At 39.4% G+C, this 18,331-nt stretch overlaps 1 protein-coding gene across 1 annotated transcript in view; it reads left to right on the top strand.

The window, feature by feature from the left end:
- LOC124612587 (evolutionarily conserved signaling intermediate in Toll pathway, mitochondrial) overlaps positions 1-18,331 on the top strand; it is a 108,287-nt gene that overhangs the window by 60,910 nt on the left and 29,046 nt on the right. Inside the window, exon 2 of the mRNA XM_047140871.1 lies at positions 9,255-9,481. Within this exon, the coding sequence (XP_046996827.1) occupies positions 9,255-9,481 (227 nt within the window). The remainder of the gene's footprint in view (positions 1-9,254; positions 9,482-18,331) is intronic.

Consider the following 18,331-nt stretch of genomic DNA (forward strand, 5'->3'; position numbering starts at 1 on the left):
TCCATGTCCTTTGCTGTCTCTGACAGAATTACGATGTCATCGGTGAACCTCAAAGTTTTTATTTCTTCTCCATGGATTTTAATACCTACTCTGAATTTTTCTTTTGTTTCCTTTACTGCTTGCTCAATATACAGATTGAATAACATCGGGGAGAGGCTACAACAATGTCTCACTCCCTTCCCAACCGCTGCTTCCCTTTCATGACCCTCGTCTCTTATAACTGCCATCTGGTCTCTGTACAAATTGTAAATAGCTTTTCGCTCCCTGTATTTTACCCCTGCCACCTTTAGAATTTGAAAGAGAGTATTCCAGTCAACCTAAGTCTACAAATGCTAGAAACGTAGGTTTGCCTTTCCTTAATCTTTCTCCTAAGATAAGTCGTAAGGTCAGTATTGCCTCACGTGTTCTAGTTTTTCTACGGAATCCAAACTGATCTTCCCCGAGGTTGGCTTCTACTAGTTTTTCCATTCGTCTGTAAAGATTTCGTGTTAGTATTTTGCAGCTGTGACTTATTAAACTGATAGTTCAGTAATTTTCACATCTATCAACACCTGCTTTCTTTGGGATTGGAATTATTATATCCTTCTTGAAGGTTTTGAGGGTATTTCGCCTGTCTCATACATCTTGCTCACCAGATGGTAGAGTTTTGTCATGACTGGCTCTCCCAAACCGTCAGTAGTTCCAATGGACTGTTGTCTACTTCCGGGGCCTTGTTTCGACTCAGTATTGTATCTCCCATTTCATCTTCATCTACATGCTCTTCCATTTCCATACTATTGTCCTCAAGTACATCACCCTTGTATAGAACCTCTATATACTCCTTCCATCTTTCTGCTTTCCCTTCTTTACTTAGAACTGGGTTTACGTCTGAGCTCTTGATATTCATAGAAGTGGCGCACTTTTCTCCAAAGGTCTCTTTAATTTTCCTGTAAGCGGTATCTATCTTACCTCTAGTGAGATAAGCCTCTACATCCTTACATTTGTCCTCTAGCCATCCTTGCTTATCTATTTTGCACTTCCTGTCGATCTCATCTTTGAGACGTTTGTATTCCTTTTTGCCTGCTTCATTTACTGCATTTTTATATTTTCTCCTTTCATCAATTAAATTCAGTATTTCTTCTGTTACCCAAGGATTTCTAGTAGACCTCGTCTTTTTACCTACTTTATCCTCTGCTGCCTTCACTACTTCATCTCTCAGAGCTATCCATTCTTCTTCTACTGTATTTCTTTCCCCCATTCCTGTCAATTGTTCCCTTATGCTCTCCCTGAAAGTCTGTACAACCTCTGGTTTAGTCAGTTTATCCAGGTCCCATCTCCTTAAATTCCCACCTTTTTGCAGTTTCTTCAGTTTTAATCTACAGTTCATAACCAATAGATTGTGGCCAGAGTCCACATCTGCCCCTGGAAATGTCTTACAATTTAAAACCTGGTTCCTAAATCTCTGTCTTACCATTATATAATCTATCTGATACCTTCTAGTATCTCCAGGATTCTTCCATGCATACAACCTTCTCTTATGATTCTTGAACCAAGTGTTAGCTATGATTAAGTTGTGCTCTGTGCAAAATTCTACCAGGCGGCTTCCTCTTTCATTTCTTACCCCCAATCCATATTCACCTACTATGTTTCCTTCTCTCCCTTTTCCTACTCTCGAATTCCAGTCACCCATGACTATTAAATTTTCATCTCCCTTCACTACCTGAATAATTTCTTTTATCTCATCATACATTTCTTCAATTTCTTCATCATCTGCAGAGCTAGTTGGCATATAAACTTGTACTACTGTAGTAGGTGTGGGCTTCGTGTCCATCTTGGTCACAATAATGCATTCACTATGCTGTTTGTAGTAACTTACCCGCACTCCTATTTTTTTTATTCATTATTAAACCTACTCCTGCATTCCCCCTATTTGATTTTGTATTTATAACCCTGTATTCACCCGACCAAAAGTCTTGTTCCTCCTGCCACCGAACTTACTTACTCCCACTATATCTAACTTTAACCTATCCATTTCCCTTTTTAAATTTTCTAACCTACCTGCCCGATTAAGGGATCTGACATTCCACACTCCGATCCGTAGAACGCCAGTTTTCTTTCTCCTGATAATGACGTCCTCTTGAGTAGTCCCCGCCCGGAGATGCGAATGGGGGACTATTTTACCTCCGGAATATTTTACCCAAGACAACGCCATCATCATTTAACCATACAGTAAAGCTGCATGCCCTCGGGAAAAATTAAGGCTGTAGTTTCCCCTTGCTTGCAGCCGATCGCAGTACCAGCACAGCAAGGCCGTTTTGCTTAGTGTTAAAAGGCCAGATCAGTCAATCATCGAGACTGTTGCCCCTGCAACTACTGAAAAGGCTACTGCCCCTCTTCAGGAACCGCACGTTTGTCTGGCCTCTCAACAGATACCCCTCCTTTGTGGTTGCCACTATAGCATGGCCATCTGTATCGCTGAGGCATGCAAGCCTCCCCACCAACGGCAAGGTCCATGGTTCATGGGAGGGTCTTTCTGTCATATGCCATGTAATATGATATTCTCATTAAATTCATGAGGTGATTTGCTGGAATTAAAATCATAACTCTAAAACTCTTAATTTATTCTTACATTTTTTTTCATAAATACACTCCTGGAAATGGAAAAAAGAACACATTGACACCGGTGTGTCAGACCCACCATACTTGCTCCGGACACTGCGAGAGGGCTGTACAAGCAATGATCACACGCACGGCACAGCGGACACACCAGGAACCGCGGTGTTGGCCGTCGAATGGCGCTAGCTGCGCAGCATTTGTGCACCGCCGCCATCAGTGTCAGCCAGTTTGCCGTGCCATACGGAGCTCCATCGCAGTCTTTAACACTGGTAGCATGCCGCGACAGTGTGGACGTGAACCGTATGTGCAGTTGACGGACTTTGAGCGAGGGCGTATAGTGGGCATGCGGGAGGCCGGGTGGACGTACCGCCGAATTGCTCAACACGTGGGGCGTGAGGTCTCCACAGTACATCGATGTTGTCGCCAGTGGTCGGCGGGAGGTGCACGTGCCCGTCGACCTGGGACCGGACCGCAGCGACGCACGGATGCACGCCAAGACCGTAGGATCCTACGCAGTGCCGTAGGGGACCGCACCGCCACTTCCCAGCAAATTAGGGACACTGTTGCTCCTGGGGTATCGGCGAGGACCATTCGCAACCGTCTCCATGAAGCTGGGCTACGGTCCCGCACACCGTTAGGCCGTCTTCCGCTCACGCCCCAACATCGTGCAGCCCGCCTCCAGTGGTGTCGCGACAGGCGTGAATGGAGGGACGAATGGAGACGTGTCGTCTTCAGCGATGGGAGTCGCTTCTGCCTTGGTGCCAATGATGGTCGTATGCGTGTTTGGCGCCGTGCAGGTGAGCGCCACAATCAGGACTGCATACGACCGAGGCACACAGGGCCAACACCCGGCATCGTGGTGTGGGGAGCGATCTCCTACACTGGCCGTACACCACTGGTGATCGTCGAGGGGACACTGAATAGTGCACGGTACATCCAAACCGTCATCGAACCCATCGTTCTACCATTCCTAGACCGGCAAGGGAACTTGCTGTTCCAACAGGACAATGCACGTCCGCATGTATCCCGTGCCACCCAACGTGCTCTAGAAGGTGTATGTCAACTACCCTGGCCAGCAAGATCTCCGGATCTGTCCCCCATTGAGCATGTTTGGGACTGGATGAAGCGTCGTCTCACGCGGTCTGCACGTCCAGCACGAACGCTGGTCCAACTGAGGCGCCAGGTGGAAATGGCATGGCAAGCCGTTCCACAGGACTACATCCAGCATCTCTACGATCGTCTCCATGGGAGAATAGCAGCCTGCATTGCTGCGAAAGGTGGATATACACTGTACTACTGCCGACATTGTGCATGCTCTGTTGCCTGTGTCTATGTGCCTGTGGTTGTCAGTGTGATCATGTGATGTATCTGACCCCAGGAATGTGTCAATAAAGTTTCCCCTTCCTGGGACAATGAATTCACGGTGTTCTTATTTCAATTTCCAGGAGTGTAAAACTAATATGTACAACAGAGAAGATTTATTTTCAGCATAATTTTAAGTTGTAATTTTAAATTAAATTACTGCCATTATTCTAATGTGTATAATTTATTTCGAAAACATTGAACAGAAAGTATTTAACTGTGAAAGAAACATTTTGGATGTAAAACAGCAATGTATTCAAATACCGCCAAGCTGCAACTTATTGTATCTTTGCAGTTACGGATTTTTATTTTATGAGTTATGTAGAAGCAGTGACAGTAGTAGTGGGGGTGGTAGTACACTGCTTGACAATTGATAAGGAGCAACCAAAAATTGCTACAGAACAACCAACCAATGAAGTAAAAGGAAATGTAGAGGGCAGGATGTGTTACCTGCAGTGAACATGTGTACAAACACTCTGTATGCATTCAGTAATTTGTGCATGTTGGTTGGGGTCAGTAACATTGGTTCAGAGTGATGTTCTCCAATGAATCCCACTTCACTGTGGTATGTGATTCTGGCCACCAGTTTGTGAGGAGAGAGTGTAACATTTTACACACCGTGGAATGTTCGTGAAAGTCTGCGGTACGGGCTAGGCATTATGTTTTGGGTAGACTTATGCGCAGTGGCTGAACACTGCTGCATGTCTTTCCGCCAGGTATTATCACACCACAGCAGTATTCCGGCTTTTCAGGAGTGTGGTAGGTCCCGACTTTGTGTACGGATGACAGTGCCTACATACACAGTACTGCAGAGGGTTGGACACACTGGAAGATGAAGATATTGAACATATGGAATGACCTACACTCTCTCCAGCCCAAATCATATAGAGCATGCCTGGGATGCTTTCAGCAGGCACGTTTCCCACTTAGCACTCTGTGCCCGAACCACACAAGGACTGAAAACTGTCTTGAGAGAGGAGTGGGCCAATATGCCCCAAGGACTCCTCAACAATTTTTGTAGCCAGCATGAATAACAGGTGCATAATGTGCATTACTGCTGAGAAGGGTGTATTCCTTACTGAGATTTCAGTATTGATCATTATGTTGGGAGTCTGACTTCTGTCAAACATGAACTTATGTCTGATATCCTACTTTCCCATGTAGTTAAATCTGTACCATTTTTCATTATAAATATACCACTCCACCTCCATTAAGTATGTGCTATGTTTCACGGTGTCTATCGTTGCCTGTGATTGATCCTGTCCGGTGATATTTCTGTCCTTATCAACTGCCAAGTAGTGTAGTATGATGGAGGAATTAGTTGGAAGATGGCTGTTGAAAGAAACACTGTGGAGTTGTCAGTGGTGTGAACTATTTGATTTGAAGCGATTTAGTTTGTGACAAAAAGTTGAGAGTTATATTTTCGAAGAGCAAACTCCTGTAACTGGTCAGTTCATAGTTCATTCTTAAAAATGAAAGCCTTACTTCCAACATCTGTGGAATCAACCTGAACAGACACCAAGCAACTATAAAGGAGGCACAGAACTTCATAAGTAATTAGTCAACCAGTATTCTTCTCGTAAATTTAATTTTAGATTTTACCTGTCCTCAAAACCAGCTGTTAGCGAAACAGTTAATTACACAAACACAGAGATACGGTCTACAGTGAACTTTTCTGACAAATTGTTAGTTTTTCAAGTGGTCTAGAATGGCTACCAGAGAGTCCTATTTTCGTTCACATTTAGTGATGGGTGTGTGAGGGGTACAGGTGGCAACAAGTGAGTGATCACTGTGAAGGACAGGCAGGAGCTCGCAGCTTAGGGCTCTTACTCGTCAGTGCTTTCTATTCTGAAGTCCTTGTAAAATTTCTGTAGCACATTGAAAGCTCACATTCAGAAGCTCCCCAGTGACCATTAGCTTGTTTTGTAATGTTTGTTTTTTGGAATGTTTTGTTTTACATTTATTACCTATTATTAACAAAATACTCATATGTTCAGTGAAGTTTTCATTTACTTTTCTTGTTTCTTGTGGCTCTGAATCTAAAGACTGGTTTGACATAGTTCTCCATGCTAGTCTGTCCTGTACAAGCCTCTTCTCCTCTCCACACCTACTGCCATTTCGACCTGTTCAGTGAAGTCAGACTTTGATGTGCTCTTACAGTTTTCTTCTCCCCCCTGCCCCTTACCCCCAGCTTTCTGCCATTACCAGACTGGCCCTACACTGATGCCTCAAAAACGAGTCTTGTCAACAATCCCTTCATTTAGTCAAATTGCACTATAAATTTCTTTTCTCCCCAGATTGATTCAGTTCATCTGTATTAATTACTTGATCTGCCCACGTTAGGAGTACTACTAATTTTGCTGTCTTAACTTTCGATATTGTACTCCTTACTTAATCGCTGGCTCCTGGAATGTTAAGAATCGAGTGTGCCTTTTCTCTGTGAAAGCATTATCTTTCATGTAAAGACAACAAAACCCCAGTGCTAGTGGAAGAAAGATTCATTGTCCGGCTTCTGTATGAAGCGGTCGCGTGCCGCAGCACTGCAGATATGCAATATGTAAATCGGGTAGAAAGTGGAATTAATAGTCAAAAGCGTTACATTGGTTTATAGAAGAAAAGTATTCCAGTTATTTTGTGAAAAGGGTGTTGGAATTAAGAGATTTATGGTTGATGCAGTGTCTTGTTGGAGAATCAATAATTTTGTGGGGAGCAACGTACATTCAGTGTTGTGCTTTAGAAGTAGTAATTGTCATGGAGAAAGATATTGAGAGTAGCAACAATATTTGGAAAAGGAAAGGTGCTACTCACTGTAAAGATGACCCACTGAATTGCAGATAGGCTCAGCAAAAAGACTGCTACACAGTATAGCTTTCAGCGAAAGCCTTCTTCAGCAAAGAGAGTGCACGAATACACACGCAACGCTATAATTAATGTGTAACAAAAGCTATTATGTGTAATAGTCTTGTTTTTGTGCCTGTCTGCAACTCTTACAGTGAGTAGCAATCTTTCCTTTTCCTAATATTGTTAATATTCCAACATGGAGTTACCATTGTTTCATATTGAGAGTTTCACCTGTTTAATTTATGTGGAAAATGCAATGTATCTATGATTGGTTCTGTGTACATCTGTAACAAACACAACTGTTAAACAGGACTGGATGACTATAGCCATTGTTTGGGAAGTGTCACATAAAAAGTACAATAAACAACGGTAATTTAACTTGTAGTGTTACCATTTCACAGTGGCAGTTTTCATTCTTTAATTAAATGACTTCATTATACTGCTATGTATAAGAGACATTTTGCAACATATAAGAGAAATGGATTCTTAATAGATATGTGGTCGGTTTATTTTCATAACAAAGTGTGATCTCTGTGTAAGCTCTCAGTACTTGTGTTCAGTAGTCCAATGACTGCAAAAATAAACTAGAAAAGACAGTAATGAAGAGAGGGAGTAACTTAACATCTGTCACCATGACAGTGATTGTGACCTAATGCCCATCTAATTTTAAGCATTCTTCTGCAGCACCACATTTTGTCTGAACTTTTCAGCATCCACATTTCTCTTCCCTACAAGACTACACTGCAGACAAATAACTTCATAAAAGACTTCCAACCACTTAAATATATGTTCAGTGTTAACAAATCACGTTATTATGTTTAATTAGTGTACACAGTTGCTTGAAGTGTTGCATGTTGTTGGTAGCTGAAAATTTGCAGTCTTTAGATGTTTCTCAGATGTAGATTTTGCAGAAGAGCGCAGATATCTGTACTTTCTAGGTGCATTTGTTTTCTGTACATTATTAAGACATTATCTTTTATGCAGTCTGTGAAATTTGCTTCTACAGACGCCTGTGATAGATATCTCTGATGCATGAGTTTTGTACTTCCTGCTACCGTCAGTTGACGATTTTTTTTGTACTCCATGCCATAACATCTCAAGCATCCATCCGAGGTAACTTTAAATCAGAAGGGTAAAATGATTTACAAAATTTTAGCATACAAGGTCATGGATTAAAAACTTGTGGGTAATGATCAAGGACTTAAGGAAGTGAATGAAATTCTCTCGGGTTATCAGTTGGGTCGTGGCATCATGTGACAATATTTCAGTATGTTTCTTATCTGTCATATTCAGGTGAAGGGTGCAGTTTGTTCCTTTACAGCAGCCAGACCACAGACTCCTCTGCTGACGGCCTGATGGGTCGGCCGATTAGCAGTGTTCCAGGAGAGACATTGCTGCCGGAGGTGAGGGACCTTCAAGCCACAGTGGAAGGGAAGGGAATCTGGGGATAGTGGTGCCGACACTTTGGAGTGCAGCATTCTGACCTTATCCATGTCGGCTTCTGAGTTGTTGATGAAGGTGGTGGCCTTCCTTGTCAAAACTAATGTAGGATCCTTCTTCACTTGCTCATATGCTGGATTTATTAGTAGCATCTCAATCTTCTGCCAATAGTCATCTAACAGTAACAGCCTTTGTCAGCTGCTAGGATGGACTGTCGTCCTTCTCACAGAAGGCATATATAGCCTGAGACAGCCAAAATGTTGAAGAACAGCAGCTTTGTGGCAGCAGTTATAAAGGAACCAACTGAACATGAATCTGACTTCACCTGAAGACGACAAGTAGGAAACTAGTCAAAATGTTGCGACAACACTGTGCCACGACTCAGCTAATAAACGGAGAATATTTCATCAATAACTAAAATTTGCCAAGAAAGCCTGCATTGCCACAGCATTTTAGCTTCTTGCACAGAATTCTAATGGTGACCCATGTATTTTTAAAGATTTTTAACAATTGGTGACATAATTATAAGCTAATTAGAAATCTGTTATTTAGTTTCTCAGGTTTCGTTTAAATAATATAATAACTGTAAGAGAAGCTACTAAAACAAAATAATAAGAGGTTTTTTTCATTGCTGTCATTACTTACGTGAAATATAAAAGGAGACAGCTCATGGTGGAGATTTTCTTCACCTCTGACTAAAATTATTTATTTGAACAATCCACTATTGCAAGCTAGGTAGGCACAAATGTGATTACATGCATATAAGTCAGATAATTTTTAGGTTTTGTCATGTGGTAAAGCACAGTTATGTCGACTTGATAATGGCCGTATGTACGAAATTGCTATAGTGGGTTGTTCAAATAAAGAATTTAGCAGTCAAAGATGACCATGAAGTAGTTTACGTGCTAATATCATTGCTTTTCTCAACAGCTCATTCCAATGTAATTAATTGTAATGACAGATGTTAACTGATGATTGTTGTTTAGTGCCTCAGTTGTGATGTATTTTGCTTGCAGGAGTTATGCCAGATGCAGAGTTAGAAACAATTCTAATAAATATTTTTGGCAGGAGAGGACATCCAGTACGTAAATACTGGAGAATGATGTACTGGATGCCAAAATTTAAAAACTTATCTCCGTGGCCACTACCAAACCCTGTACCAAATGATAATTTGGAACTTGCCAAATTAGCTATGAAAAGAATAAGCAGTGTCGACTTGCAGTCAAAAGTGGTGGTTTATCAGGTACATACGTACAGTAATGATACTATCTTTATTAGTCATGAAACTTGTAAACTTTATACACAGAAGCACTCTTGTAGTGGAATTTCCTGTGTTTGTAATTTCAGTGATTTATTATAAACTGTTGCTAACAATTACTATAATGGTGGAAGATAACGGTGTGGGAGAAGAAAGCAAGCCTATCTGTCACAGCAAAAAGTAGAAATAAACAAACAGCATTGAAGAATTTCTATAACAGGTGGAGAGGTAGACAAATAAGAAAAAATGTACAATGTAAAATATAGCGGCACTGTTTTATCAGCATTAGTGTCTTCCATCCCTCCCCCATCCACAACCTCATACTAAGGCTCTGATTTCTATTTGTTTTGTCATCTGGAGCCACACTGTTTCAGTATTTGCTCATAGCTCATTGTTATTTGTATTTAGTTTTAGTTGCATCTGGACCATTACATCCCATAAACACTTCGAGTTTTGAAGATTGTTTCATGCAGCTACATGAACTGCATGAATCTATATACGTATTCTTAGTCATGCTTCATAGTGGACATTGAATCAGCTGGTCAGGGTAGAAAAATCACTAAGGGCCAGCAGCTTCATAAATGCAGGCAAACTGCTGAGCTGCTTGCTCTGTTTTTAAATGCTCCGGTGTGTTTTCTGCTGCCATATGCCGTGGAAGTTGATGGTGCTTTGTGACTATGTGGGATACACTTCAGGTAGTTTCTGGATAATTTGTAATATCATTTGCAACTGTTGCTGTGCACCACAATCCAGTAGGGGGTGTATAATAGCTACCTCACTTTAGAGATGAAATGTCTTACCTATTTGTCATGTCCGTCAGTGGTGGGTGGAGGGGGGAGGATGTGTGGCCTTCAAGAACTCAATAACTCTGCAAAGTGTAAGATAATCTTATTGAACATAAATGCTAAAAGTGGGCAAAAAATATTAATCTATTGCCCACGCATTTGACATAAAGTTGTGGGATGATACAGAGAAGCCTAAGGAGTTGGAAGAGATTTCATTGTACAATATATAGACTGGGAGATGCGCATATTTTGAGGGAAGGAGGGTGGGGCACACATTCATGTGAGCTTATAATGAAACACAGTTTCTGAAAATAAACTTAAACATTTGGTTAGGTGGCCTGTTAATGATGGAAAGAGATCTGCTGGCAACAAACTTATCGCAACTTTTTCATTCTGTAAGTGTAGAGGTAACAACTGGTAACCACGAAGCTATTGAACATCATTGATTGCTAGTAATATAGAACAAAAAGTTGAAGGTAGAAACATATTTCTACTTAAGAAGGGAAGGAGAATGTGAACAATCTGTGACACAAAATCATAAATATTGCACTCCACATGCTAGACATATTTGTGCTGTGGTAAGATAGTGTGAGATGGAAATGACCTACCATTGTTCAGTAACAATAATAGAAAATTACTAGTAAAAATAGAGAATGATTTGTATGAAATTGAATCCTTGATGAGAAACGAGAGCTGAACAAAGTCAAAACAAGTGGAGAGACAGATGTGTGAGAAGTGCTCAGTGTTTTTGAAGGAAGATTTAACTTGATGAGTTGTCATTTTTGGTCGTACAGAGTCATTAATTGGATCAAAGGTTTGTGTCCAGATTGTCATTGAGCATAATGCTACCACAATGCAAGATGATAAAATGATGGCTGAAACACACAAATTATCTGAAATTTCTATAATTATGAAGATTGCAGCGCAGTTATTACTTTTGTCAATATCATGGATGCAAAACTTAATAGAAATATGTCAACATTGGAATAAATGAAAAGAGAAAAGAGGACGAAGAAGAAGAAGAAGAAGAAGATAGAGGAAAAACTACTGAGTCATGCGGCGTACCTTTCAGTTCAATGTTGGAGTGTAGAACTGACACCTCTTCTAGCAGTCATCTATTCTGTAGGTCACTGGAACATCAGTTTGTTGTAAAATCATGAAACTCATTTTGTGATGTTATGAATTTGTAGAAAAAGAATGGAGTTTATTCAAAGTGATGGGAGATTTTAATGCACAGGTAGGCAAAGACAGAAAGGGATTTGAGCAAGTATTGGGATGTTTTGGATATGGAGGCAGAAATGAAGAGGTTTTCTGCTGCCATATGCCATGGAAGTTGATGGTGCTTTGTGACTATGTGGGCTACACTTCAGGTAGTTTCTGGATAATTTATAATATCATTTGCAACTGTTGCTGTGCACCACAATCCAGTAGGGGGTGTGCCAGAGGAATGCAGTGAAAATAGCAAACAGTTGGTTAAACAGCAAAGAAAAAGGCATGAGAAGAGCTTACAAAAAAACTTGAAGAAGATGTGAAGAGCAATAAGAATGATGAGAAATAAAAGGAAAGCTTCTGAAGTACCAGTAAAGATGGAAACAGAGGACGGTACCGTGATTGAAGATCCAGGGAATATAAAAGATCTCTGGAAAGAACATTTTAAGAAGCTGTTAAATGCTGAGGAGCAGGTACATGAGGAAACAACAAATAATGGAGAAATTGAGAGAAGTTGGGAAGCAGAATTAGGACAAATTACATGGGAAGAAATGGAAAAAGCTGTGAAGAAGATAAATGGGAGGAAAGCCCCAGGACCTGATGAAGTATCAGTGGACATGATAAGAGCAGCAGGTCCAGTGGGAATGCAGTGGCTGTATAGAGTACTATCAAGCGTGTGGAGAAATAGTACAATACCTGACGACTGGAGAACAGGAGACATTGTTCCCATCTTCAAGAAAGGCAATAAAAGACTTTGTAAAAACTACAGAGGAATAACCCTTATGAGTCATACAGCCAAGATTTTTTGAAAGAATTTTACTAAATCGAATAACTGAAAAGATATAAAAGGAGCTGAGTGAAGAACAGCATGGGTTTAGGAAAGGAAGAAGCACGATCGACCTGATATGTTCTATCCGTCAACTGATGGAAAAAAGTTGGGAGTGTAACAAAAGGGTGATAATGGTTTTTATAGACATAGAAAAGGCATTTGACTCTGGGAAGAAATGAAGAAGATACATATAGAAGATGGATACATTAATGTAATAAAGACAATGTACAGAGGACACAATTGTAGAATTAGAACACCATTGGGGAACTCTGAATACTTCGAAATAAGACAAGGACTTAAGCAAGGAAGTATTCTATCCCCTGCACTTTTTAATGTTGTGATGGAGGGAATGAATAAGGCAGTTAAAGATACAGTAAAAGAAAAAGACAAAAAGATAATTTTTGCAGATGATATGGTAATATGGGGTGATAAAGAGGTAGATGTACAGTTACAGCTTGATGTGTGGAAGGAAATAATGAAAAGGTATGGATTAAAAATAATTAAAGATAAGAGTGAAGGAATGGTATTTGGAATAGAGAAAGGGATCAACGGAAATATTACCTTGAATGGAGAACCCCTCAAAGTGGTAGAAAGTTTCACTTATTTAGGGAGTGAAATATCTAGGGATGGAAGAATAACTAACGAAATTAATAGGAGGTTACAGAAGGGAGGCAATTTCTACCAAACAATAAAACACCTGATTTGAAAGAAGGAAGTTTCAGAAAAAGCAAAACTCCTTATGTATAAGAATTATTACTTCCCTATTGTCACCTATGGTGGAGAAACATGGACAATGGCAGAAAGGGACTGGAGCAGACTGCAAGCAGGGGAAATGAAATTTCTCAGAGCAGTTAAGGGAAAAACAAGAATGGACAGAGTAAGGAATGTAGAGATTAGAAAGGACCTTAAACAAGAAAGTATGAGAGAAGAAATTGAAAGAAAGAGATTAAGATGGTATGGGCATGTTAAGAGGATGCATGGGGAGACACTCCCCAAAATTATGGAAAAACTAAAGTTGGATGGGAAAAGACCTAGAGGGTGCCCAAGAACATGGTGGAAAATGGGAGTGAGAATATCTGTAGAAAGGACAGGTGTGACTTGGCAGCAAGTGGAGGAAGAAAAGTGGTGGGAGGACTGAGCCAGATGGAGAGGACTCGTCAGCACCCAGACCCAGCAGTAGCTGGAGCAGGATTTGGATATAGATAGATAGATGAATTTTTTTGGAGACCAATGGAAACAAACACAGATTCTTTAAATACCAGTGAATGATGTTTGGCCCACTATGTTCATTCATAGGGTTGCAGACAGCAGAGCCCACAGTTGGGCAGTGCTTCTTGACTTCTAGACAGCTTTCAGCTCACTTCCACATATACAAAATATCTGAGACAGATGGAATTGGACCAAAGATTTCCAACTAAAAGAATCTATAAGTTATTTATAATGTGAAGACATCATCACAATTTAAAGTGACATCCAGTGTCCCTCAAAGAAATTTGATGGGACTGTCATTATTAAAGATACATTCAAACAAAATGACAGACAATGATTTTAGCTGTCTTCGGCATGCTGATAGATGATGCACTGGTATGAAGGGAAGTCACTTTATTAGAAACTAATTATGAAATACAGGTACACTTGCAGAGCAACATCACTTGGTGAAAATACTGGCAGCTTACCTTCAACATGAATAAATGTAATGTATGTGTAAACTGACAAAAAGGTGATAACATAAACCTAAATCTAATACGTGTGAGAGTTAAAGATACATATGGGAAAAAAGTAAAAACTATTTCTTCATTCTCATCAAGAAGTTCTCTTGCCATCATTTCATTGGTTGACCTAGTGATCTTGTACCATTGGGATGGTAGTGTACTATAGTTTGGGATCTTCTGTGAGGTCATGTATTGTAGAAGTTTTTGCCAGTTGTTTTGGTAGTGCTGTATATAATGTGTGATAAGTTCCATTTTAAGTTTCTTCAATGCGTCTTTATTCACAGACTGTTAGTGTTTTCTGCATAATTTGTCTTTGGTGTCCAGGCTTCACAGCTGTAGCATAGCACACATCTTGCTAGGGCCTTATAAAGGCATATTTTGGTGTGCTCCTGAACTACAGAAGTTTTTATTACATTATTAATGAATCGCATTGTTTTTGTATATTTGATGGCTTTCTCAGCCAAGTCTGCTTCTTCAAGAAAGGATAGTTTACAACTTAAACTGCTGAATGTGTTCACTCTTTCTATAATTTTATTTTTCAAACACATATCACTTTGTCCTGGGTATTTTCCACAGATGGCCATACTTTTTGTTTTTTAGTTGTTGATGTCTGTGCTGTATTTCTCAGATATAACCTGTAAATTGTATACAGAACATCTGCAGAAGGCAGAGCATGAAGTTTAGTGTTTCCTTTGATTTGAATGAAACCATGTGGCACATGTCTCCACTTAATAAAAACAAGAGTGGTGAGAGGCCACATCCCTTTACATTCCAGCTAGGATTCTGCCCTACTCTAATAATTTGCTCTTCTGTTCCATAGGTATTATCCTTGGTGAGATCTGAATTAGATTAGATTAGATTTACTTTCATTCCAATTGATCCGTAGTGAGGAGGTCCTCCAGGATGTGGAACATGTCAGAAAAACAACAATACATGACAAATATTTACAACTAAAACAAATAAGCTAATGTACCATTCCACAGGTCCCAAGTGGAATGATCGTCATTTTTTAATGAACACTAAGAGTCATTTTACAAATACTATTGCACTGAATTTAAAATAAAAAAGTTTTTTATTTATTTATAAGGTAAGAAACATGTAATACAACTACTGTAATACTTATTTACAATGAACACATTACTGCACTGAAATGGTGCAGAAGTTAGATTATACTTACACACTTACACACACACAAGCACACACACACACACACACACACACACACACACACACACACATTTTCAGTGAACACATTACTGCACTGAAATTGTGCAGAAGTTATGTTGTACTTATATACAAATCAGTTGGTTTTCCTAAGAAATTCATCAATGGAGTAGAAGGAGTTGGCCACCAATAAATCCTTTAGGCTTCTCTTAAACTGAATTTCATTGGTTGTTAAGCTTTTTATGGCTGCTGGCAAGTTATTGAAAATGTGTGTTCCTGAATAATGCACACCTTTTTGTACAAGACTAAGTGACTTTAAATCCTTGTGAAGATTATTCTTATTTCTAGTATTGATTCCATGAATTGAGCTGTTGGTTTGAAAAAGTGATATATTTTTAATGACAAATTTCATTAAGGAATAAATATATTGGGAAGCTGTAGTTAGTATCCCTAGTTCCCTAAACAGGCTTCTGCAGGATGTTCTTGAGTTCACACCACATATAATTCTTACTGCACGTTTTTGTGCCCGGAAAACTTTAGCTTGGCTTGATGAATTACCCCAGAAAATAATCCCATATGACATTATGGAATGAAAGTAAGCATAGTATGCCAGCTTTTTCATTTTTATATCCCCTATGTCTGACAAAATTCGCATTGCAAACAGAGATTTGTTAAGACGCTTCAGCAGTTCTGTGGTGTGCTCCTCCCAGTTGAATTTATTATCAAGCTGTAATCCCAAGAATTTAACACCGTCCACTTCTTCTATCTTCTTGTCATCATATGTTAGACATATACTCTTGGGACACCCCTTACAAGTTCTGAACTGCACGTAGTGTGTTTTTTCAAAGTTTAGTGACAAAGAATTGGCTAGGAACCAGTGATTAATGTCCACAAATATTTTATTGGCTGATCTTTCTAAGACTACACTTGATTTGCTATTTATTGCAATGTTTGTATCATCAGCAAACAAAACAAACTTGGCATCTGGTAATGTTACTGATGACAGGTCATTGATATACACAAGAAAAAGTAAGGGCCCCAAAATGGAACCTTGTGGGACCCCACATGTAATTAGTTCCCAGTTGGGTGATGCCTGATAGCTTGATACATGTCTCTTTCCTAATAACACCCTTTGTTTCCTGCCAGAGATATAATACACTGCATAACAGAGAAACTGCTGCTTTAAAAATGATGGTGTTCCACTTACACTGTTCCATTGCTGTATGTCTGCCATTACACTTTGAATACATAAAGGTTGGAAAAATAACAAGAAGTCTGTCTTGGGCTTTCTAGTGTTGGAAAAGTAAGCTTTGTGTTTACACATCTAATTTCTGGAAATTGGTTTCTGACTAACTAAAAAACATTGATGTTATTGTATTATCCTTCACCCTCGCTACCCCTGTACTTTTGCAGTAGCATTTTCAGATGTGTTCTGAGCTGCAAGTACATCTGTTATCATTATGGTGTCATTATCTTGAACTTTATGGATTCTGTCATGAAGAAGATTTTTGGTGTCTACGTTGTTGGTACATCTGTGGAAAGCCACAATTCAGTTAGGGATATCAAGACCTACTTTATTTAGTTGTATGGCAGCATACGGAGTTCCTGGGTAAAAAAAAAACTTTTTCTAGTAAACACAGTAGCAGAAGAAACATTAACTTATTAATGTAGATTGGGATACTTTCTCATTTCAAGTCATCTGTCTTTTGGACTGGTTTGATGTTGTCCTATCCTGTGCTGATATTTTAATATTTGCAGAACTACCAAACCCAACACCCTGTGTATTGTGTTTTACACACTCAGGTATCTTATCTAACCTCCCCCCTCCACTGCTGTTGCTCCTTCCAATGGAAGGTTAACTATTCTTGGTGGCCTTAGCAGTAGCTCTTCCTCAGATTTCTTGTGGACCACATAGTATTTCTTATATAATGCAGTACTCCAAGCATACACTTTCAGAGACTTCTTCCTCGTTTTCATATCAGTACCTGAAACTTTTTTTTTTTTTTTTTTTTTTTTTTTTTTTTTTTTTTTTTTTTTTTTTTACTGAAGAATGCGTTCTTTGTCTCTGTAAATCTGCTTCTCGCATTCTCTCTTACCTCTGTAGGATGACTACTGTTACAACAGTGACTATTATATTCAGTGTGTGCATAGAGAAAATAGTGTCCGTAAACTCACTGTTTCAAGAAAGCATATTAAAACCATTGCAGAGCTTTTATTGTATAAACTCTTGTAAAGTCGGAGACTGCTAAGAAGAGACATACATGCTGCAAATTTTAATCTTGCACAACTGACCAATGCAAACATTTACTGTGTCCCGTAACACAAAATATCTGTGTGTTGAGAACATAACATTCTTTAATGTTTTGGATAGTTGTATCATGGTTTTCAAGGGGGCATTTGCTCTAGTTAGAATGTTTGTGACATGATTTTTGATATTATACCTAGTAGATGATTGAAATTTTGAAGGTAGCTATGGTCATCTCATTATAAATGTGAAAGATTATTGGATCAGCATGAGGGTGAAATAAGACCTGTCTGGTCTACATAACTGTCATGTCTGGAAATACAGGTTGTTTGAAAAAGACTCATCCAGTTTCACAAGCCTATGTCTTCTACATGAATGAAGATAAAATCTTGGGGGTGGATTTTAACTTACTCATAGGATAGTTAGTTTTTATTTTCATTTTTTTTAAATAACCATCTCATTTTTAGAAGTGAATGTATTTTACAAACATTCACATACAGTGTTGGGGTACTTTTTACATTTATATTTAGGATCAGAGTTTTCATTTACCACTCACAAATGCTCCACCAGATGTGTCACAAACATCCAGACAATAATCAAACTTGTCCCGTATTTTTGTGTTGATGTCTGCATTTACCCCTGTCACTGTGTGGTGGTGGAGTTCACCCAAAGTTCTTGAGTCAGGAGGCACGCAAGTGAAACGGTTCAAAAACTACACAAAATCACATACTGTGAGATCATGTGACCTCTGTGGCCAGTGGTGCAGTGGAAGATCCGTATGGCCTGTACAGTATAGACTACACTATTGACAAGTCATGCCAGGCAGTTGCAAGTGCATTGCACCTGTTGCAACAGAGAATACAAGTCTTATGTTGCTCTATTATCACCAAC

This window comes from Schistocerca americana, chromosome 4 (genome assembly GCF_021461395.2).
Source record: "Schistocerca americana isolate TAMUIC-IGC-003095 chromosome 4, iqSchAmer2.1, whole genome shotgun sequence".
NCBI classification, from domain to species: domain Eukaryota; kingdom Metazoa; phylum Arthropoda; class Insecta; order Orthoptera; family Acrididae; genus Schistocerca; species Schistocerca americana.